The sequence below is a fragment of the Lissotriton vulgaris genome, chromosome 2_1, assembly GCF_964263255.1.
Source record: "Lissotriton vulgaris chromosome 2_1, aLisVul1.2, whole genome shotgun sequence".
Lineage (NCBI taxonomy): Eukaryota > Metazoa > Chordata > Amphibia > Caudata > Salamandridae > Lissotriton > Lissotriton vulgaris.
Genome location: NC_141687.1, coordinates 1,918,262,092 through 1,918,287,086, shown reverse-complemented (window position 1 = coordinate 1,918,287,086; position 24,995 = coordinate 1,918,262,092). Strand labels below are relative to the sequence as shown.

Below are 24,995 nucleotides of genomic sequence, written 5' to 3'. Positions count from 1 at the left end.
GGCCAGCTTGATGAGCACCGCCGTAATCAGGGGGATAGGAGGAAAGGCGTACAGAAAGCTGTTCGTCCAGTCTATCTATAACGCATTCCCCAGCGTCCCTTGCTGGAAGTACCTGGGGGCGAAGTCTCTGCACTTGCTGTTTTCGGCAGTGGCGAACAAATCTACGTCTGGAGTTCCCCACCGTGCGAAGACTTCTCCTAGTACTTCGTCGTTTATGACCCATTCGTGGTTTTCCTGAACCAGCCTGCTCAGTGCATCTGCCTGAACATTCTGCACACCTGCAGATGGGTAGCCGTTATCGTCAATCCTCTGGCTAGGAGCCAGTGCCAGATCGTCTGCGCCTCCTGTGACAGAGTGCGTGATCTCAAGCCCCCCTGCTTGTTGAGGTAGTACATCGTGGTAGTATTGTCCGTCTGTACAAGCAGAGAGTTGGTCTGGAAGGACGGAAGGACGGCCTTCAGTGCCAAGTGAACAGCTCTGAGTTCCAGGAAATTGATGTGATACGTGGCCTCCATCGGCGACCAGGTTCCTTGAATCTGTAGAGTCCCGGAGTGCGCTCCCCATCCCAGGAGAGAAGCATCCGTCACGACAGTCTGCGTGGGAATGTCCTTGTGAAAGGGAACCCCTCTGAGGAGATTCTACGCCGAACACCACCACTTCAGAGACTGAAGAGCATGCAGCGACAGTCGAATCTCGTCGTCCCAAGATCCTTTCCTCAGATCCCACTGGTCCTCCAAGCACTCCTGCAGCGGTCTCATGTGCAGCCGTGCGTGTGGCGTCAAGAAGATACAAGAGGCCATCGATCCCAGTAGAGAAGACACCGTCCTCACTGTTGTAGATGGAGTTGTCATAAGAGCCTGAGCCTTCCGAAGGAGAGATAATCGTCGCTCTTCCGAAGGAGACACGCTTGCTGACAGCGTATTGATGGAGGCTCCCAAGTACTGTATGCATTGGACCGGGGTCGGGACAGACTTGGCCATGTTGATGTGCAGCCCCAGCTTGTTCAAGAGAACGCACGTCTTCTGGAAGTGTGCTCGCGCTTCCGAGAAGGAGGATGCCTTGATCAACCAATCGTCCAGGTACGGGTAGACGAACACCTTGTTCTTCCTCAGGTGTGCTGCTACCACCGCCATGCACTTCGAGAACGTTCTCGGCGCAGACTTCAGTCCGAATGGGAGTACTGTGTATTGATAGTGATTGGTGCCGACTTGGAACCGCAGGAACTTCCTGTGTTTGTGTGCAATGGGCACATGGAAGTAAGCATCCTGTAGGTCTATAGCGCATAGCCAGTCTCCCTGTTGCAGCTGAGGATAAATCTGATGCAACGACAGCATGCAAAACTTTTCCCTGCGAATCCATTTGTTTGCCTGTCGCAAGTCCAGAATGGGCCTGAACTCGTTCTTGTCCTTCTTGCGAACCAGAAAGAACCGGGAGTACAGACCTCTTCCTCTCTGAGACAGAGGTACGTCTTCTATCGCCCTTTTCCTCAACGGGATATCCGCTTCCGCCTGGAGCTCACGCAGTTGAAACTGCGAGCTGACCGGTGGAATTGCTGGAGGAGGGCTGGTGAACCGAAGACTGTATCCATTGCAAACAATATTCAGCACCCACTTGTCCTGAGTAATTTTTCTCCACTCTGCCAGAAAAAATTGAATGCTTCCCCCTACCTGAGTGGGTAACAGATCCGGGGGAAGTAGGTTCCTAGGGCCTAGACCCAGCCTGGCCCTTGGGCGCCGGAGCCGACTGCTGGCCTCCTCTGCCTTTCTGGCGCTTCTTGAATGGCTTACGGAACTGCTGTTGATGTTGCGATTGTCCCGAAGCCTGGCCTCGTCCCCGGCCTTGCCCACCGAACCGCCGTTGGAAAGGGCGGTACGTCTTCTTGGTCTCTTTAGGCTTCTCCAGGCCCACGGCCGTGAGCGTCTCGGCCTCTGCCTTCATGCGGGCCATCTGATCGTCCGCATGCTTCCCGAAGAGGGTCTCGCCGGAGAATGGTAGGTTGGCCACCCTCTGCTGAGCGTCCGGTTTCAGGGACGTAAGCCGGAGCCATGCGTGGCGTCGTTGGTTGACTCCATGGCAAAATCCGTGAGCAGCCAACAGGGAAGAGTCCGCTGCCGCGCTGATAATCTGGTTCGCCACCAGCATCCCCTCATTCAGCACTTCCAGGAAGTCCTCACGCTTCTCCCGAGGTAAGTGCTCTGCAAATCGCTCGAGAGAGTCCCAGAGGGCGCGGCCGTATCGGCCCAACAGCGCCGTGGCACTCGCAGCTTTCATGGAGGTAGCGGAAGTTCCACAGACTTTCCTCCCCGCCGAATCCATCCACCTGGACTCCTTATCCGGGGAACCGTGGATGACGGGGTGGTAGCATGTTGCTTGCGGGCCGCCGTCACAATTTCGGAGTCAGGAGGGGGTTCCGTCCTCAGAAAGGCCGGATCCGAATCGGGAGCCCGGTACTTTTTCAGCAACCTCGATGGAGCCGCCTTCGTCACCGCAGGGGTGAGAAAAAGGGCCATAGCCGGTTCTTCCAGCACCGGCACCAGAGGCAGGAGAGGCCGAGACAGGTGTTTTTGATGTAATGTCTCAAAAATGACTGAAGTTTTCGGAGTAGGCACCGTCAAGGATATGCCCAACTTCGCAGCGCCCCTTAAAAGGACGTCATGGAACGCCACCAGGTCATCAATCGGGGACACCCTCGTGTCCGGTGACCCCGACAAGGTAGGAGAATAGTCCCTGGTCCGGGAGGACCTCGTGTGTGAGCGAGATTCGCGCCTCCTATGGCGGCGTCTCGACCTCGTGGACGATCTGCGTCGCGATCTCTCCCTCCTCCCAGAGCGAGAGCGAGACCTGCCAGCCCGTGGCCGTTCCACCGGTTTTCGTGGCGGAGTCTTCCTTGGCTCCTCACGGGGTTTTGGTTTTGGGGTCCCCTTAGGAGGTACAGGCAAAGACGGCAGCGAAGTGGACCTCGGCGGAGGAACCTTCGGCTGCGTGCGGGCCCATGCGGAGGGACCGGAGGTGGTGGTGGGTCGCCTGAAGGAAGTGGAGGTTTGGGTGGAGGATCCTCCTTAGGAACAGGGGGAGGAGTTGGAGTCCGAGGCCGAGATGGCGTGTACACCTCTGAGTACACCGAGCCTGGTGACCCCTTAGGCGAAGGGCGTGGAGATCCAGCCCCTTCAGCAGGTGATCGCTTCCTCTTGCGTCCTCCACTAGAAGCAGCGTGACTTCTGGGACTAGAATCCCTCTTGCGTTGCTTTTCTGGCGTCGAACGTCGCTTCCACGACTCTGGCGTCGAACGCCGCCTCCGCGACGTCGACCTCCTCTTTCTCGACGTCGACCGCCGCTTCCGCGACGTCGACCTCCTCTTTCTCGACGTCGAACGCCGACCCCTCGACGTCCACCTCTTCTTCCGCGACGTCGTACGCCGCCTCCGCGACGTCGAGCGTTCAGTCTTCGACAGCGACGGTGTCGCCTCGACGGCGAGCGTCGATGCTTGTCACTTCGCCTTCGGCGTCGATAGGAAGACCTTGACGTCGACGAAGACGATGACGTCAACGGTGGCTTCGACGGCGACTTCTCCATAATCTTCGACGTCACGCCGTCTCGACCCGGAGCCCCGGGGAGAAGGGGAGCACACCGCCGTCATCCCTCTCGACGTCGTCGTCGATGCAATCGACGTCGACGGAGACCGGGACCGTTTGCTGGACTTCCTGCCCCTGGGGAGCCCCCCAGAGGCCTCCGCAGAGGCAGAGGGAACCTTCCCAGACTGCCCAGACCCACCTGCAGCCTGCAGACGCCTCTCCTCTAGGCCAGAAAGCCTGATCTTCATCCTGTCCCTCAGAGTCCGAGCAGTAAACTGCTGGCAGATGACACAGTCCTCAGGGACATGATCCTCAGGGAGGCAGACGATGCAGACATCATGGGGATCACTCTTGGCCTTCTTCCTCCCACATGCTGGGCACTTATCAAAAAGGCCAGGCATTTTAGAGCCCTAAAACGCCTGAAACAGCACACAAAAGAGAAAGAAAACACCAAGAAAGACAACTGAAACACTTTTAGAACACAAAAGTGCCAAAAAATACAATAAACCCTTGAAACATGGGAGAGCTCAATGCCAGGGTCCTGTAAGCAGGAGCCGGAAAAAAGAACTGAAAGTAGAGGGACCTGCTATGCATTCTGGGATACTGGGAGAAGTTCTGGAAAGTTCTCTTAAAGGCACAGTATCCTATTTAAGCCACATAATGGCAGCCTATGGGGCTTGTCTGTCCCTACCTTTCTCTCTATCATTCCAGAGTCTTTGACTGGGGGAGGCAAGTTTCTCTATGGTAGAAACTGGCAGGCTGTATTATTTGTCTTTAAATTCTCTCTTAAGTGTCTTTGCAGTTTCTGCATTATTTTGACAACTTAAGAGATTATTTTTGATTGCCGGGGTCCACGCACATGGGCGGGACTATTCACTAGATTATGACTATACACAGAGATCCCCTACTACAGAATGCCTGTATCACGTGATACCGGAGTGCTCAAGTAAAAATACGTATTTAATGCTGAACTATAGAAGAAAAGGTTTTGCAGTGCTGAAACTAAAACCCTGGCAACAGGCCTACTGTTCAGACTGGACTCTGTGGGCAAGTTAATAGTCAATCCACCATGTGTCTGTATGCCTTATCCCACACACAGTTTACTTGAATTTACTTTCAGCACTACCAACACATAATCGTATTGTATGAATTATAGCAAAAGCCTGTTCTTGAAAGGAATTCAAGCAGTAAAATAATAAATTGGATGAGCATTTCACCACAAGTCCCTTAAGATTACTCCTGTATACCAATTTGCCTCAAGAAGGTACTCCCAAGACACACCGGTAAACAGTCCAGATGTATAACAAGTTTTTTTTTTAAGATTGTACTTTTAAGTTAATTAAAACATATGTGTATACTCTTAAGAAGGCGGCTGTAGCAAATCCATGCCCCTCAGAAAAAAACATATGCCAGCAAATCACCAGCAGTAAACAGGATTTGATCTTGCATTATTTGTGCTTCAAGACTTCCCTGGCTGTTACATCTTAGCACTGGCAGGTCATATCACATTTTGAATGAGCCACTACGTTGAAGCCCTAAATTGAAATACTCGGAGCACTTGCACATCACTACAAGGTATTCAGCTCACAGTTTTTGAGGCATATTATGAGAATCTATGCCCAAGTGTTGTGACGTTCCTATGTGGTGTAAATAAAAATAAATACTCCTTCTCCAGAAGAGGTCAAAAACCGATTTTAATGGACATCTTTGCAACATATCGCTGCTTCCGCCACATCACTGAGACCTTGAATAAATAGTACATTACATATTCGCACTTTAGCCATAAATGGTCAAATTATGAACGATGCAAATGGTTCACTAAAAACAGATCTCCTCTTAGCAGCATTCAAAAATATGCCCTACTGTACAGTGTGTTTTGCTATATCGATTATCCAGAAAATCTAGACGGCATAGTTTCTTTCAACCACATTGTTATGCTTTTCAAACCACCAGCATAAATGTCTAAAGAATGTAATATACCTATTTAGCCACCTCTTAAATAGGCACCAACTCTACACTCCTAGTTTCTTGCATACGAAGCTATCCTGCTTTAAGCAAACATAAGCTATGGATACTGTCCACATATCAGAAGAAATGGAATGAATGCCTACACAATCCTTTTCACAGACGTCACAAGCATGACATCGTACATTCATGGTAATATGGACTGCCAGCTTACTTGCTTGTACTTTACAAGAAAATGTTAAGAAAATAATATTGTGTTGCTATATATATATATATATATATATATATATATATATATATATATATATATATATATATATATATATATATATATATATATATATAAACAAAAAAGAAATGTATAGCCTACTAAAATATAAATTTAGGGCACTGGTCTTCCCATTATTACCTCTGTAAAAGTCGTAGCTACAAAGCTATTTTAAGGTAAACAGGTCGTTAGTGGAATCAATGCATACCTCCTACATATACATTTGTTCCACATATTAAAATACGCTTTTGTTGTAAAAATGTACACCTTAACGAAGACCAACATTTCTTAATTAGCATGTTGCCTATTGAGGGGTGCGTTTCATGAAAACACAAATCGCTAATACGTTAATGAGAACATCTTATGTAAGTAAGAACTTGTTTCTTCACCTCGAAAATATACATTGAAATATGTTTAAGACAATATTTAGGCATACCGTAAAAAATGTCCTTACTTTTTGCCATTGAGACTCCGAGACTACATGTGCTTGTTGCTTACCTGTAGACTCATTTATGTTCTTGTTTTCCAGCAGTTGAGGGTCTGGACAAGGTTCTACTGAACACCAGCTCTCACGATTTATCTGGAGGGAAAATATAGTTACATTATGCAACTGCTGTGGTACTAAAATACTTTGGTTTGATCAGTCTTGAAAACAACTGTTTTTGGTGTGAGAATATTTTTATGTTCACATAGCTGCACGTTTGGAAACTGGAAAAAAAAATATTACATTTAACTACTTCAAAATGGATGATTTATTTCAGTATTTCCAGGTGAAGAAATAAGATTTACAGCCGCTGCTTTACTAAACTGGAGCATTTGTGGTGCCTGGTTGCGACAATGAGAAAGCAGATTTAAATCCTAGATTTTATTATCTGCACAAAAATGTTTTCAGCAAATGAGGTAAGCGTCAATTTAAAAGAAATGTTACTGCAACATTAGGGCTTTCCATATTAGCATCAACTTTATAATGTGCTATAAGGATCTAACCGATGCAAAAGCGTTGTGCTGGGGGTCGCGTTCTCTGTTAAGTTCAAAAGCATTCGAGTGTAAGTATTGTTCCTTACAGTTTAACTTATGCATTTTAAAATACACAGGGAAATTCAGTCCCGACCAATTACATTATTACATTCACTTGCACTGAAAACCAAGATATGGGAGGATTCCTTTTATTATACATATTAAAAAAACGTTTTTTTTAATCACTCAACTTTTCTATAATATCCATTTTGTTTTAATCTACTCCCTTTTCCATCTCTTTTTTTCCTCTCTTCTCCTCCTCTTTCCCCTTTTTCTCTTCTACCTTTTCTTTACTCTCTCTTTTCTTTTTATAAAAGAAAAATATAATTATACTATACCCTTTTCAATTTTTTTCTAGAACCCATTATTTTATGACTATGTTAGGAATTTTATCCTTATGATTTTTCTTCTTATATTTTCGTATTTTATTATAATATTTGCATCATGTACTCTCTTTATTATTCTTGTTCAAATAGATTGTATTGTCTTCTATTTACTTCTTGCTATATATCCTCTGAGTTATGTAATGTTTTAACTTTGTGTTCTTTCTCTTAAATAAAAATTATTTAACAAAAAAACAATTTTGTTTTAAAGGGAGCGTTTACGGACAAGGAAAGGATTCAGTCGGTTTTTCATTTCAACTGATGTCATTTTCTGGATGAGAAAAGCAACCTGGAATTAATGCAAAGGACCTTTATTTTGAAAAGTAAAATCAGGCCTCACCAGCCTTCTCTGACCTGGCTAAACAGTGTACAAACAATTATTAACATAGCCAATAGGTCTCTAGAGATATTGGCTTTGGAAATTCGTTTTTGCCAAGTTGTACACCAGTGTGGCTGCTGTTCACCATGGCTAAATGTTAGCGAGTGGAGTGTCCCAAAGTGGAGTAGGGAGAGTAGAGTCTAGTAGAGTTGAGTAGAGGGGAGCAGAGTACAGTGGTTCCGTGGCAGAGTGTCATAGAGTCCTGTGCCGCAGAGTGCAGCGCCGCAGAGTGCAGTGGAGTGCTCTTGAGTGGAATCGGTTGTAATAGATTAACGTGGGTTGGAGTGGATTGAGGTAGTGGGGTGGATTGGAGTAGATTGAGGTAGGGTGAGATAGACTGACGTGGATTAGAGTGGGTGGACTGGAGTGGGTGGACTGGAGAGGGTGGGCTGGATGGGAGTGGGGTGGATTGAAATGGGGTGCAGTGGATTAGACTGGTTTGGGCTGGAGTGGATGAGATTGGTGTAGGGTGGGGTGAATTGAATTGGGATGGATCAGATTAGAGTAGTGTGGTTTGGAGTGAAATATATTGGCGAGAAGGGGGGTGGATTGGACTACCCTGGAGGGGGTAGATTGGACTGGTGTTGGGTGGCTAGGATTGAGAGGGATGAACTGGATTGGGGTAGATTGGGGTAGAGTGGGGTGGATTGGAGTTGAGCGGAGTGGATTGGAGTGGGGTGGATTGAAGTATGGCGGATTAGTTTGGGTGGGGTGGATTGGAGTAGGCTGGACTGGGGCGGAGAAGGGTGGGTGGACTGGGGTGGGTTGGAGTGGGGTGGGATGGAGTATGGAGGTCTGGAGTGGAGTGAATTTAGTTGTCCTGGGTGGATTGGAGTAAACTGGACTGCAGTGGGAGGGGGTGGACTGGATTGGTGTGAGGTGTACTGGATTGAAAAGTATGGGGCGAAATGGATTCAGGTGGGATTGATTGGCCAGACTGGATTACGGTCGACTGCATTGGGGTGGAGTGGATTGGATTAGGGTGGATTGCATGAGGGAGGGTTGGATTAGGGAGAGTTGGATTAGGGAGAGTTGGATTAGGGAGAGGTGGATTAGGGAGAGGTGGATTAGGGAGAGGTGGATTAGGGAGAGGTGGATTGGACTGGAGTGGGGCAGACTAGAGTGAAGCAGATTGTTTTGGATTGAAGTGGGGCAGATTGTTTTGCATTAAAATGGAGCAAAATGTTTTGGATTGGAGTTAGGAGACTGAAGTGGGGAAGGCCGTTTTGGATAGGAGTGGGGCAGATTATTTTGGACTGGAATGAAGCAGATTGTTTTGGACTGGAATGGGGCAGATTGTTATATGGGGCAGATATGAGTGAGGTGGATTTTTTTGGATTGAGAGGAGTGGATTAGGGAGGGAATGGGGTGGATTGTAGTGGGGTGGATTGTAGTGAGGTGGATTGGGGTGGGTAGGAGTAGGGCATATTGGGATGGAGTGGGTGGATTGAGGGGAGATGGACTGGAGTGGAGTGGGACGAAATGGAGTGGGCAGATTATTTTGGATTGGAGTAGGGCAGATTGTTTTCGTTTGGAGGGGAGCAGATTGGTTTGGACCGGAGTGTGTCAGATTATTTTGGATTGGAGTGTGGCAGACTAGAGTGCGGAAGATTAGAGTGGGTCACATAGTTTTGGATTGGAGTTGGGAGATTGTTTTGTAGATGGACAACTTTGAGTTGGGCAGATTGGAGTGTGGTGGATTGGATTGGTATGGATTGGCGGGAATGGTTTGGATTGGAGTAGGGTGGATTGGATTAGAGTGGTGGAGATTATTTTGGATTTGAGTGGGGCAGATTGGAGTGCGATAGATTGGAGTGCGAAAGAATGGAGTGGGGCAGATTGTTTTGGACTGTAGTGGGGCAGATTGTTTTGGACTAGAGTGGGGCAGATTATTTTAGATTGGAGGGGAGTAGATTTGAGTTGGCTGGGTTGGGAGGATTGGAGTGGGATGGATTTGAGTAGATTGGATTGGGGTGAGTGGTTCGGAATGGAGTGGGTGGAGTATATTGGTCTGGGGTGGATTGGATTGAGTGGGGCAGATTGGTGTGGGGTATTGTGGAGTGGATTGGCGTGGACTGGTGTGGGGTGGATCGAGGTGTCCTGCAGGATTATATGTTAAAGCATCATTTCAGAAATTACACATAAGAAAGAAACAATTCTTATCTTTTGAGACTAAAACCCAGGAACAAAACAAAAAGAAAAGCATTAGGGCAAAGTGAAAATAGAAGACTTGGCCAAATAAAAGATAACTGTAGAAAATAAATCTTTTCAATTTTGTTTGTCCTGATGGCACTTTCTGCCAGTCAGATGCCACTGTTTGCAGGACATTTAAAGTAAAAAAAATGTTTTTTAAAATAGTACCTCTATCACGGCTGCAGTGGACAGGCACTGATTAAGTTGAATTAATCAGTGCTTGGTTCCTACTCCGCAGAGAGGAACAGATATGACCTTACGTTTGACGTGAACTACGAGGCTGTAAAGAATAGTGCCACGCAAGCCAACAAATCTTAAGCAACGGGCAGACTCCAAGTCCTTTTTGTTTTTTGTTGAGGAATCTATCTTGACAGTTATTAGTGTCTGTGGGCCAGATCAACGATTTGTTCCAATCAGGAATTATTCTGTTTTGTTTCAAAATATAGGACACCTCTAACGCCTCATCTGTAGGGGTGTTTCTATCAGACATAGGCTTTGGTATAGACGGGTTGTTTAAATCTTTTATCTTGGCTAAACCAAGACATGTTGTTAGTTGAATTGTGTCATTCAAGAATATCATTTGTTCTGGGGTCATGCAGGCTTTGAATGGTGTCATTTAAGAATATCATTTGTTCTGGGGTCATGCAGGCTCTAAAAAATGATTCAAGACCTTCTACCTGCCACTCTTTTGTACCCCAGATGGTTTTTGTCTCAATGTTATTTTTCCAAAATTCAAAATCAAATGTAGACATTTTTCATAAACCTTTTCAGAATAAATCAGTTTAGTATTTTTCAACATGTTTTTCACTCCTGTCTTATTTAACATTTTGAAATAAAACGTTACTGGATTAGTGTAATTAAACCCTGAGAAGTATGGAAATTTCTGATAAAATCTTTTTGAACTGCCTTTTGGCGGGGTTGGACAATGTTCCCACGGATTATAACTGAAAACATTTCTAGGATTTGCAGATTTATGCAGATAGTGATGCCCAAACAATACATTTCCTCATAATTAGACGGCCCCTGTAAATATTCATGTTCTTTTTGCTGATATTTCTAAATCTGACATCATATTATTAATATTTTCAAAGTTCCAATCATCAGAAAAAGTACTAGGTGATAAAAAAGTCACTCAAGGAAATCTTAAATTGGTGTGGATATTTCAAGAGCTCAACCGGGCCATAGATTTCATAGTCGGTTTTGTCCCATGCTATACCACCAGGTATAGGGATGGCTGTGAAGTTCACTGATGATAGTTCTCTTTTTTCGATGTGAGAGGATCTGTGTGGTTTCAGGACCAAGTTGATGTTCTGACTTGCTGTGTCCATTGTACTATATTTTCAATCAATAAATCTACCCAAACTTAAAACCAAGATGAGCCATAGAAGGAGAAAAAGTAGCCCTAACACAATCCATATTTATTCCATGGTGAGATATGTTTCTCTGAGTTGATGAAAGAGTTCTGTGATTTTTTCTTTGAATGTTTTTGTTGCTGGCTAGTCTCCATGTTCACTTGGATCATCGGAAAAGTCATCAAAGTTGATAAAGTAGCCAGATGCAGTTGTGTCAATTGGTGGCATTGCTTCCGGATTTCCATTGATCTTTGGATTTTCTTTTGTTACATTTGTATAGTCCGAGGCTACATCGTTGTAGACAGGTGTTTCTTGATGAACTGTTGCGATTTGGGTTTCAAGAGGCACAAGTTCCATGGCTTTGTTGCATAGTCCTTTATTATTCACTGAAAATTTGTCAAATGTGATTAGTCTCTCAGTTTGAACCTCTTGGATTGTAGCAAGATTTGATCTTCTGCTATTTCTTGGGAGTCCACTGGGCCTACTACTTATTATTGGCCACATGGTTGTGGTTTCACCAGGTCGATTGATACAACTCGGTTCTCCTCTTTTCCAGCAAGTGGCGGTAGTAATACTGATCTTGTTCCGCTGACAGCTAAGACAGGTACTGCTTTTCTGTAAGAAGTCCCAAATTCCTTCTTCACCGCGATCTTTTCTCTGACCAGATCCCCAATCTTTGGAATCCAGACAGGTCTTGCTGGGACAGGTGGTTTTTCTTCAGTGGATGTTGACTTTAGCTGTTCGTTACTCAGACTTTTTCTTGTTTCATTTAAGTCCTGTAAAATAGCCAAACGATCTTTGATATCAAAGGTTTTTTGTTTCACCACTGAAGTTTGACAATCCAAATCCTGGATGATCATTCTAGTACCAAATAAAAGTTCGTACAGACTGATACCTCCTAGAGAATTTCTTGGCATGTTATTAAGACTACGTTGGACACTTATTAGATGTTTGACCCACCCGTCACCCGAACCTAATACCCTCGCTATTATAGATTGCTTTAAGTCACGTTTTTTTCTCTCCACTACTGCATTTCCCTCGGGATGGAATGGACTAGAATACCGCAATGCCCATGCTGGCCATGGCCTCCTTGTAAGCCAGAGAGCTAAACGCAGGACCCTGGTCAGAATGTAGCACGCCGATTGCGTATGTGTCGATAAAGACTCGCAAATCTTTTATAACAGTTCTGGCGTCAGCCGAGCGCTGGGGCCACATCCAAATGAATCTCGTCTTAATAATTATGGGATCGCATTTCTCCATCTGGATGTCTGCGCATAGATAGCCTGATGCCGTCTAATAGTGGTGTCTGGGCAGGTGTCTGGTCCGGTTCACAACTGCGATCTCTGTGGCAGTCCTGACAATTCATTGCAAAATTAAAAATTTGCACGCTCATACCCGGCCACCAGTATCGTGATTGTAATTCTATTAGAGATTTCAGAATCTCTTGATGCCTCAGACCCAATCCCATATGTGCTTCTTGTATCAAGAAGACTCTCCGGTTCGTGTTTGGAAGGACTCTATCTCCCACTCCAGGGATCTGAGCAAACGGAACAGAGCTCGCATCAATTACTTATGTATTGCCGAGTGGATAGTTTAGAGGTAACGCCGCATAATTGCCTTCCATTAAGGCTTTTACTGCAAGCAGCGTTTCGCCATCTATTTGTTTTTTAGTACGCTTTTTTGTAGCTACGGAAGCCGAGTGATCAGCTGCGGCTGTGGCTCTGCCAGCCAAAGAATTCCCTGCAACGTGAACGCCATCACGTTGAAGATTCTATGTATGTATCACGTGAGTCTTTTGTAGTTCTTTCTGCAAAAGAACTACTTGTTCCCATAGTTTTTTATGCTTTATTGTGGCACCTGTCTCATCTTTGTAACCGTTTTTTATCCAGGTCTGCATGGAATTATTGTAAGACCGGACGCAGTAATGAGAGTGATTCAGTTTTAGTGACCATCGGTCTGAATTTACCTAAGCGCCAGCGACCTTTAACAATCGCGCACGCTGAATTGTAAATCTGTTTTTCCACAACGTAGTTTTGTGCAAATCTGTCCGTGTATATTACACAGGTGTACTGTTCGAGAGGTATAATTTCAATTGACAAAGGGCATTCATGTTCGTATTCGAGATTTTCTAGTTTTTTTCATTTTCGGATCAAAAGCGTGTTTCACGTCTTCTGTAGCAAGAGAATTTTCCCATTGTATCCATTTTGGATCTAGAGCTATAGCATTTGAAATGCATGGTCTTGTTACTGCCTCAAGGGCTGATACTGTTGTTAAAACAGATATCCTTTTCCCTTGGGCTAGGGCTCTTTCTTTTGCTACAGCAGTTAGAACCGCATTTAGAATTTTTTCAGTAGAACTGAATTTCATTTCAGCTTGTGTGTACAAGTGTGATTTGTAAGCTATTGGTACAGTTTCTCCCTCATTAGAGGTCAGGTATGTGAATCCGCATCTTCCTCGGATGACTCAGATTACAAGGTTGCGTTCGTTTGCGCATGTTTGCAGTTTTGTTTTAGTTAACATCTTAAATTTTCTGTGTGTTTTTGAGTTCAATTAATTGGTTTGAAAGCAGGATTTATTCGTTCGTAGAGAGGTTTAACTCTCTCTGCATAATTTAGAATGTATGTTCTTCCGAAATTCAGGAAACCTAGTATTGATTGTAAGTTTTTCAGCGTTTTTGGAGCTTGGAGTACAGCACACTTCTCTAAGAAGTTGTCTGCTAGGCTTATGCCTTCACTTGATAATTCATATCCTGAAAATAGGACAGTTAGATGGGCAATTCGTGATTTTTTAAGTTAAAGTTGTACCCTTCAGCTGCGAACCCAAGTATTATGGTGTGCACTCTTTTCAAGTGAGTCTCCAGGTCCTCGTCTGTAGGATAGATGTCATCGACATAGGATAATGCCTCATCATCATAAATTTGTAGCAACTCTGTTACCCTGGCTGAAAATAATCCTGGGCTGTTTTTGAATCCCTGTGGGAGACGACAAAATTGTTTTTGGGTTCCCATGCTGGAGAAAGTGGTCAAATATCTGCGTTCAGGTGCTATGTTTTGACAGAAGAAACCATTTGAAATATCTAATGTCGTTTTATATTTCTTGCGCACAATGTTATTCATTAGTGCTGCACTGTGTCAGTTTTGTACTGCAAATGTTTTACAGCAGGAGTTTAGATGTCTGTAGTCCAAAACTAGACTATATGAATCGTCTGGCTTGGAGACAGGAAACAAAGGATTGTTCATTTGTGAGGTGCATGTTTCAATCACCCCCTGATATTCAAGTTGATCTAAAATTTCTCTTACTTGTTTTTTAGCATCTTGCTTAACAGGATACTGCCTCTGTGCAGTAGGTTAATTTTTTTACTGGATTTTATGGGGAGGAGAATCCTCATCCCACCCTACATGATTTTTATATAATGCAGGGGTTTGGGCCACTGCCCATTTTCTAGCAAATGTTTATTTTTTATGAATTGGAATGTGATTTGAGAAGGCAGGCATAATCATTTCTTCGCCATGTGGGCACTCCCTGACAAACTCTGGTGGCCAGTCTCTTTCTGCTAGAAGGATATCATAGCCTTTAGATAGATTCTCCCAAAAGAGACCTTTTATTTTCCTAGTTTTATCTCCCTTTATACGTAATGTTATTTCATATAGTTAATGGGGCACGCTCACTCGGGTGTCTGCAGTTTACACTTGAATGTATTCATTCGTGTCCACTGTCTCCAGAAGATTCATCAGGATCTTGCGAGCTATGGTCACTTCTGCTGCGCTGTCTAGCATTGTCTGGGCCCACTCTCCATTTTTCAGTTGTGTCCTCAGGATTCTCGTCATGTTTTATTTTAATACTGGCTACCTTCTTTCTGGGAAATTGTTTTTTTTACTTTGATGAGCAGGTTCCTTGTCTTTGGACTTGACGTGCTCTTCTTTATGTTCTGACCGTCCTCTTCTTTCCGATTTCTTTGAGGTAGTCTGAAAAGATCGAGAGGGACGTGAATCAATATCTTGATATCTGTCAGTTTTTTCAAATTATCCCTATTTCTAAGGTTGTATCTTTTTTCAGAGGGCTCCCGTTGTGGAGACTTACCCCCCCCCCCCCTTCTGGAGATCTATTTCTACATTGGGGAAACCTTCCTCTGGACTGAAACTGTTTTTCTCTGCAAGAGGTTTGTTTATTACCTTACCACTTCTTCTTTTGAGAATTGAGATTATTTTAATTTAAGGATTTTCAATTAATTGGGGTTTTGCTGGTTTACCACCCAAGCTATCTCTACCTAATTCTTCATAGGATTTTTCAATTATTTAGCAAGTTCAAAAGGTTGGTCTGCTATATCCGTCTCTTTCAATTTTTGGCGGATCGCCACACATGCTGCTTCTCCTTTTATGTTGGCTAATAATATAGCCGAGACCTGCTTAAAGTCTTTTAGTAATTTCATACCCAGAGTTAAAGCAGGTTCTGGACCGTATTCATTTTGAATCGGTCTTGGTACATCTGGTATAACCGCCATAGACGGAACACAATGTGTTTTTGTATAGATAGAAGCAAAAACTGTGCCCCAAGTGTCACAGTCCTCCACATGTGGTGCGATCCCTATTGGGAGACAGATAGTCAGAATTCTGTGTTTTTCGTGAGGAGTAGTATGAGACAATACTGCCTCTATCTGAGTGATTTTTTGAGCTAACCAGAATTGAATTTGTTCCTGTTTTGCAGGTGTTTTACCAAGACATGATTGTATATTCTGTGGTGTAATTTTATTTGAGTTCCAATGGCGAGGGGTATTTTGTGGAATTTTAATTGCAGGTTGGACTGTTGAAGTCCGCATGACATATTGGACCAATTGTCTATGTATTTTAATTAGTTGTTTTAACTGAACTAAAAGTTCTCTGTCTGACATTGTTTCAATGTCGGGGTGTGGTGTGTAGCTGGCTTGAACCGGCCATGTGGCTCCTAGTCTACCTGGTGGACCGAGCCTGGTAATGTGATTTTGATGTTTTAGAGCACCATTAAACCAGAGCAGGTGCTCTTGGTATGTTAGTGGAATTTCAACTTCCTCGAAAGGAGAGTATTCCTCTGGAGCTTCCGCTATTTTGTAGTAGTGGAACTCATGTGTTACAGCATGTGCTGCTGGAAAATTTATCCAGGAATAGAATAATTCGGTCTGCTGAAATTCATGTGCCTCTACCACAAATATGACTGTACCACCTCTTGATGTTACTCCATTTTCTATAAGTTTTATAGTTATGGTTTTTCTTAAATTGACCGGGATGATTATTGCATCCGGGTCGTTATCTTCATTAAACCCTGTAAAGTCTGCACCCGGTTGATTCGCATCTACTGCGGCTCCAACGGTTTCATTGTTGTCGCCGTGATTTGACATTGTTTAATGAAAGTTTCTTGCAGAGCAAGTTTTGAGGAAACAAAGATTAGGTGCACAATATTTTGGAACACTGTATCCTTCAATGTTGACTAAACCGAAAACTAATACATAGGAATCTCTTCCTACTAAGTTTCGGGGGATATTAACCTTTCACCCACTCCAGACGTCTATTGGAGCTTTTACGGGAAAAAGGGGTCTGTGTGTAAAAGCACGACTGAGTTACTCTAGTATCTTGCGTTAGATTATCGCCTTACCAAACGTTGGACGCCAAATAATGTAGTTCCTATATTCCCGATAGGCTCTGCGCATTGGAATAACAAACGGCAGTTTAGACGTAGGACTGAGGTCGACTAGGTCTCTACTGAATATGTTAGACTTAATTAGGTATGCCAGCTAGCTCAGAGGTCACTAGAAACTTTCTCGAATGAACAGGGAGGAGTTAACTTCCCTGATTAGACAAGAAGGGATTAGCTTCTGACAACCGCATAAACATGACAACTTTGCTTCCTCCAGAATAAGGAGTATATCTCCAGAGTCGTGTGAAAACAATAGATAACTATTTCACTCAGTCAATCGTGCATACTTAGTTTCACCAGAGTGCAGAGAAATAGAGAGATGAGCGTTTTCAATAAAAGGTGTTATTTATTGAGCAGTCTTCTTTCTCATGCAAGAGAAGTGAATTGCCACAATTGCAATACTTATCATAAAGTAAAGTGCGTACAGTAAAAGTAGTATTATGAAATAATACTGTAAAAGCATTGATATGGTTTCTGAGCCATATGATACTTAAAACGGATAAAATATATACAATTACATACAATGATAAAAGTTGACTAAACGTACTCAACTGGTGCTTCTAAATACGCCTACCCCAGTGTACCTAACCTAAGCCTAGTACGTGGGAAGGAGTAAGGGAGTTGCAGTTTAAGTTAAGTTAGTTTTGCCAAGAATCTGAATCAAGAATTCTCTAAGGATCTAATCAGCTCTGTACCTTGGTTTTAGAATGAAGGAGGTCTTGTATCTCGTTCTCAGGACTCTATCTCCCAGTAACCCGCAAGGGTGACTGGGAACACTGGAGCTGGATTTTCTCGGCAGGAGATAAGACATCGTCTTTCTCAGTGCGTCAAATGGGAGGGACAGCTTCCTTCGGCACTCGCATCAGCTGGGCTTTGGGTAAGTAGATAGCCGCTCTGCTCCAAGCCACCGTGTGTTGTTGAAGGCAAATGCTGGTATATTTATACCTGGAGGTGCCGTGTTTGATGTAAGGTTGGACATAAGACGTCAATAAAAACCGTCACTAGGAACTGGCAGTTCTTTCAGACTCGCAGGAGTTCTAGGACAAATCAAAACAAAAGTATGGGGAATTCCCAGGTTGCTGGAGGTTTGGTTTGTTTAAAGAACACGTTGTACTTTCTAGGAGTCTAAGGAAGTAGCCTTGTCGTATTTGGACTGCATTGGCTATTACTAATATGGATATGATTCTTATGTCTTTATATGGATATGATTTGTTATAACCACATAAGGGCATAAATCGAGGATATTTAATTAGGGTCCAAGATACGTTCACAACAAGCCCTAACATTTACCTTTGCAGAAATAGAATGCACTTTTGATGGGGTAGCTGCAGGTAGAGCCCCGGGCCCGATTGCATCCCGGCGAATGTATTTAAATCTGACTGGGAGAATTGGCTGAAATATATTTTTATTTTTGCCAATGGTTCGGCTAGAGGAGCTCCCATCCCGGAATCCTGGCATGGGGCTTAAGTTATCCCCATATATAAACAAGCATTTGCAATGCAATAGGTCTCGCATTAGCAAAGTTTGAGGTATTTGTATTGTAAATGACGATTTTTTTTATTAATGTGTTTGTTTTGAAAATAGTCAAAATAATAGCTTTGTCATTTACAATGGCAATAGTTTTAACTTTTGCAAACGTGACACCTATAGCATTTGTAATGCAATATGTGTTGTATTTACATGACTTAGTTGTATTATTATTACAAATAAAAATGGCTTTTATTTTTTTAAATAATTAATACAGAGTGAAAGTGACTGCGCGTGCATTGTCGGAATGGCACGGGGTGGAACCAACTGCACGTTCATTGTCAGTATGACACAGAGTGAAAGTAACTGCGTGTGCATTGTCAATATGGGATTGTGTGCAACGAACTGCACGTGCATTGTCATAATAGCCCCGGGATTGAACCGGCTGCACCTCGATTGTCAGGATGGAAGAAACCAACTGCACGTGCATTGTTAGTATAGCACTGGGATGGAACTCTTGGCATGTGGATTGTCAGGATGGCACAGGGTGGAAAAAACTGCACATGCATTGTCAGTATGGCAAAGAGTGAAACTGACTGCACGTGCATTGTTAGTATGGCACCGGGGTGCAACTGACTGCACGAACATTGTCAGGATGGAACCAACTGCACGTGTATTGTCAGTATGGTAGGAGTGAAACTGGCTGCAGGTGCATTGTCAGGATGGCACAGAGTGCACGTGGAGCATCAAGATGGCACGGGGGCAATTGCCGGCACATATGTTGTCATGCTAGCAGCGTGGTGCAATTGATGGCAAATATACAGGCAGAATGGCAATAGGATGCAACTGGCTGTAACTGCATTGGCGAGCAACAGACTGCACATGTACTACCAGGATAGTAACAAGATGCACTTGGCAGCACGCATATGGTCAGGGGCATGATTTTGTCATATCTAAGACCTGGGGTAAAGAAAATAAATAAAAACAGGGTCTACCGATGGAATCATAAGTGGAGCACCACAAAAGAAAGAATAGAAATGGTCCCGTCCATGCTCATTGAATAATACTCCTGTTGCAATAAAGACAATGAGTGGTTGTGCAAATCGCGCTAGTCACGTAACTTCAAAGGTGACCCCGTGTGGGAGTGACTTAACATAAAAATCAAAATGAAAGACTCCAAGCCGATGAATTAGTACTACTAAAAAAATAAAGAGTAAAACTGTAAAAATCCGAAAGTGCCATTAACGTCCAATGCAACGTGTAGTAGCGAAACACTATTAGGCCTTTAAACGCCTGTGATGTGTAGCTAAGCTCTTAGCTAAAACGCCATATGAAGGGCAAAACTATTAATCTATAGAACGACTGTGGGCGGGGGAGAAAGGAGGGGTGATTGAAAGCAAACGTTTCGAGAAGGGCTCGAGGAAAAGGGAGGTGAAATGTGAGCAGCAGGGGGGAGTGCAAATAGAGGAGCCTCTGGGGGGGCGGGGGAGCAAAGAGCGCGCTGGCGAACGTCGCGCTGTAAGAGCCAGGCTTACTTGCAAGTCGGATGGGAGGGGGGAGGGGAAATGGGGGGTGGTTGGGGTCGGTCTGGTATTCGTGTCCTTGGACAGCAGTACCAGTGCCTGCCAACAGAACAGTAGCCTCGTGGCTGAGTATGCACATTGTGGCTGCTGATTGCGGTCTGACAGTTTTTCCACTGTTCATACTGAGCTATTTTTGTTTGCATCTGTTTTGAGTTACATGCTTTGCTACATGCAGTATGAAATCCCATGTCTTTTGCCTGATGGTGCGCCAACACTTTCAGTGCACGCAGTAACGTGCCCAGACATGTGTGGAAAGTGCCCTTCTGAGTTCCACCCCTGGTCCTGTAAACTGCTGGATTTTCTGAGTGTTTGAGGAAATTGGGCTGTATCAAAGCCATGTCACCTGCATCAGCTGGCTTCAGTTGCAGCTGCCCTACAACTTTGGCGTTTGATTTTGGCGTCTCTTGAACGCGTCTGAACGAGCATGTGTTGTCCAGAGCTTTCCCTTTGTAATTATGTTTGTCTGTGTGTTTTACTAGACTTCTTTGCAAATACGCTGGCCAATTTGCAGGTAATTGTGTATTTCTGCAAGGAGCTGCGATTTCCGCCGGATGTTTCAATGGCCTACAGCAAAGTGGAGCGATGGGGGTAGGTGGCAGCAGCCTGCTGGAAGTATGTGTGTGTCCCGGGGCTACATCCTAACAACTTGCACTGTTAACAAAGCTTTTAACTTGAGGTTTTCCATTATTACGTCTGACACCGCTTCCGCTGTCCTCGTGGTTGACTGCACGTTTCAGTATTTACATAGTTTGCGCAAAATGCCTTTTGAAGTTTACAGTGTAAGTAATTTTGTATGAAATAAGCAGTATGCCCCGCTCTCGCATGCCATCCTTCTAAATCCTGTCACTAACCGGCAACTGCCAATCAAGAAGTGGAAGGAAAGCGATTGTTAATTACACCAATGCAAACTCGGTCAGAAAGTTACGGTAAACAACAAAAGACCATGCGAGGAGGCAAATTGCAAACGGTGGCTAAACTTGCCCTCCACTTTCGTCACGTCTGGAATTGGAGTCCAGTGTAATTCCTTCTCCCTACATAGTGAGTAAACTGAATGGCGGGTTGGGGCAGGCGTTAAGGACCGGTGTGCAAATTCCCAATTAGACGCCGATTTTGAAGTTCATTTTGTAACAGGGCTCGCGGGATGGTTTTAGTGAGGAAACGTAGCAGACGACCAAGGTGTCCCAAGAGACGGTAGATGTTCACAGCAGGCCGCTGAGTGATTCAGTACAGCAGGGGGTGCTGGCGGGCGGGTTTAAAGTCTCTCCAGCTACAGAAGCAGCTGTCCTGCTATAAACCTGCGCACGGCCAGTTCTAGCGATGCGTGGGCCCGGCACTAAGTGCATTGAACCAAGAGACGTGTATAACGTGACCTTATGCTTCGACTGAGCTCTCCGTAGTCCACATTTAAAAATGGGATAAAAAGAACTACAAATGCAAGTATACACACAAATAAAATCCTTTGATGCAGCAGGGGACGGAGAGCAGGGGTCGGAGCGGGAAGAGCTGCTGGCGTGGGAGGGTGATTGATGGGCGGGGCAGTGCTGGGGAAGCCTTTGATATGGCCTGGCGGCCGTGGAGAAATGCTGCTGGCAGTGGGATGGTGACTGATGGGCGGGGCAGTGCTGGGGAAGCCTTTGATGTGGCCTGGCGGCCGTGGAGAAATGCTGCTGGCAGTGGGAAGGCTGGGCATGCTCGTCCACGATGAGTCACGTGACTCTCTCGTGCACTGTCCAAAATCCGCCGAATCCGCCTATTAGGAAAGGAATTTTTTGGGTTGACAACAATAGGTTTGAGTAAACTAGACCTAAAAAGGGGATCGTGCTAGTCCAACTACCTATTGACCTATAAGCCTTATAGACACTATGCAAAAGTTGGTGGCTAGATTAGTACTAGGTAGGGTAAATAGGTGGATTGATGATAATGAAATACTATCCATCTATCAAGCAGGAGTTTGTTCCCATGTTAGCACTATCGATCAAGTTTTTAGATTTATGGTGATATATTGGAATACAGTGGTTTTAGCTGGGGGTACCCTCTATGCAGCATTCATAGATCTTAAAACTGCATTTGATCTAGTGCCCATAACAAATTATGGGACAGTCTTAAGGAAGTAGGGATGCCCGCTGAGATCTTAACATTCGTCATTAAACTATATGAATCTACCTATGCCCAAGTCCGGTGGGGCGAACAGGGTAAGGTAACAGAACGCTTCCCTGTGAACAAGGGAGTTCGGCAGAGGTGTGTTTTAGCCCCTACCCTTTTCTCTTTATTCATTAATAATGGTATCTCATACTACATTGACTATCCTACGGACGCTCCTACTCTCGCTGGTTCGAGGGTTCCTCTTTTAATGTTTGCAGACGACTCTTTAATCCTGTCTAAAACACAAGTTGGTCTGCAAAGGGCCCTTGATAGATTCAGTCATTTTTGTAATGACCATGATCTTGTAGTTAATGTTGACAAGACAAAGTTCATGGTATTACATAAATATAAAACAGTTAAAGACAGAGTAGAAATTAATACTGCATCCCTTGCACAAACTGACTCATTTACTAACCTTGGTGTTACAATGGGCAAAAGGATGAACTGGAAGTCTCAGATGGATTTGTTACTCGTAAGGCATAACAAACTAGCAGGGGCCCTTTTTAAAGAACATCGCCTATTCCAAACCAAACCAGTTGCTCCCGTCCTAACTATTTAAGGTTAGAGCCTCAATAATTTATGGAGCTGAACTTTGGGGCTTCGAAAACTTAGTTCCATTGGTGCAAGCTCAGATCAAGTTTCTGAGAGCACTTACTGGCCTTCCTAGATCAACACCACTTAGACCCTTACTTTTAGATCTGGTGTGTATTTCTTTTGAGGAGGCAGCGGGTTTTAGACCTCTCGCCTATTGGCGAAGGTTTTGGACTACCCCGGAGTTAGCTCCCTATGCACAAGCTGTTAAGTATATTAGAGAAGCTGACAAATCCAATAAAAATCATCATTACTAAAGATTAAGGCTACTTTATCGGATATGGGCCTCACCCACTTGTGGTTGGACCCAGAAGGGAACTCATTCCCCTCAAAACCAGATTTTAAAGCCTTATATAGGGACATGGTCTGTCAGACGTCTCTTTCGCAGGTGAATGGTGCTTCCTTAACAGGCCTCTTTTTGGATCATAACATTGAATATAGGCTGGAGGCCTATTGGGATACCATTATGAGCCCTGGTGATAGGAAGCACTATCACCAATTTAGAGTAGGTACTCTCACCCGAAAATCTTTTACAAAAAAGTGGGGTAATGATTAAGACACAAAATGTCACTCTTGCCTATGCGAGGAAGAGACCTTACCGCATGTTCTGTTTGTGTGCAAAGCATACAAGGGCCCCCGTCATAAATAGCTCAAGCCTGTTTGTGTCACTTTAAGAACAAGATCTTGCCAAACGGCTTTGCATATCTTAAAAACTGATACTAGCAAAGTCATAGTTATTGCTATGGCTAAATTCTGGAGTTGGACGTGGCCCTTAGAAGGGATAGGTAGCATGGTACTACGTAACTGATTTTATTGAGTGTTATGGTGTCTTTTAGTCACCTCTAATCTAAGCTAGTTACATGATGAAGTGCCTAACCAAAACTAAATAAATAAATTTAATAAAAAAATCATGCTGTTTTGTTTCAATTGTTTTTGACAAGTACCTATTTTGGGCACATAAATGTTCTGTGTTCAGTTATCAATGAACTACCAACCAATATGGCTATTTAAATAATACAAGAATACAATCTTCTAGTAGTAAAGGGAACACTTCCACGGAGGGAGCATAGCTCAAAAAAAGCAATTACAGGGGAACTTGAGAGGGCCAGGTCTAACTTGCCTTCAAAACACTTAGAAATGTTCTAAAACATTGTGTTAAATTTGGACAAGACCAGGCGAAATGAAACTGGTATCCTAGCTCTACTCTTCAAACAGTTTGGCTTTATTTAGCTGTAAAACGAATGGAGGAAGTCAGGGTTCTAAATAGCAGCATTTTTGCAATAAACTGCAGACTTCTATAATTTGCCATTTAAATTATATCAAAGTAATTTATAAATTCCATTCAGGACTCCGTAGTTAAAGTGACTAGTGTTTCCTTCTTCCTGTTTAGTCTACGCTAGGAAACTGATCTGATTTCATCCCTTTCTTTGGAGTTGCACACCAGTATCTCAGATTCTGGACTTCTGATTAGCTGATACACAAAATCTTCGGCTATAATATTGGAGGCAAAATCCATCCGAGACAAGTAGGAGATCATTTTAAAACAAAACAACAAAAAGTCCATTTTGTCTGGTTTTACTATTTCCTTAATGACCATCCAAGATTTCCAGAAAATGTTTCTCAATGAAGAATGTCCTTTTCGACGAGCAATCTTTCCTCTAATACAGGGGTCTCCAAACCGGTCCTGGAGGGCCGGATCCAATCCCGATTTTTTTGGATATCCCCACTGAGATACATGTAGTAATTTTAAAAATCTGGCATGGATCTGGCCCTCCAGGACCGGTTTGGAGACCCCTGCTCTAATAACATGAAAACTTGCAATCCATATTCTGAATTAATTTGAGAGCTGGAAAAAGTACTTAAATACCTGCTCTTTTCTTTTGAAAAACAACTGAAATGTTTTGAACATGATCTTTTCAGGGATTTGGTCATGGATGAAATGTTATTCAATCCCACTTCAGCTCACATATCGGAAAGAAGATAATTAGCATAACTGCAGGCCACATATAATCTTTTAACTTTTAAATCTCAAACTGTAGCATATGAAAGAATGTGAAAGCAGACAAATAATACTGCTTATATAAGGTAATCGCAATTTTGAGAGACCGTGTCCACAACAACAGTATGGAAACCCTGTTACCCCAGATAAATAGGCAAAAAAATTCTCCATTTGTCTAAAAAATGTACAAACAAAATACATGGACTGTGGTGAAAAAAACTTAAACAGGTGCAGCACAGGCATTTTAATTCATGCTACATGTGAGAACAGATTTCGCCAATGAATAATCAATGGTTTTATTGATGACCCCAACCTCCCTTACAATTTCAGAAAAAACACTAACCTTCCATTGTTTAAGAAGACCACTGAAAAATGCACCTATCTTCAACTCGCCAAATTCATCAGTAAGAAAAGCTTG

The 24,995-nt window shown here is 43.8% G+C and overlaps 1 protein-coding gene across 11 annotated transcripts in view; it reads right to left on the bottom strand.

Moving 5' to 3' along the window:
- Positions 1-24,995, bottom strand: part of AKAP13 (A-kinase anchoring protein 13) — a 1,375,395-nt gene that overhangs the window by 631,161 nt on the left and 719,239 nt on the right. For all 11 annotated transcript variants that reach the window (XM_086958098.1, XM_086958099.1, XM_086958104.1 and 8 more), the window contains exon 10: positions 6,304-6,385. In XM_086958098.1, the coding sequence (XP_086814224.1) occupies positions 6,304-6,385 (82 nt within the window). The remainder of the gene's footprint in view (positions 1-6,303; positions 6,386-24,995) is intronic.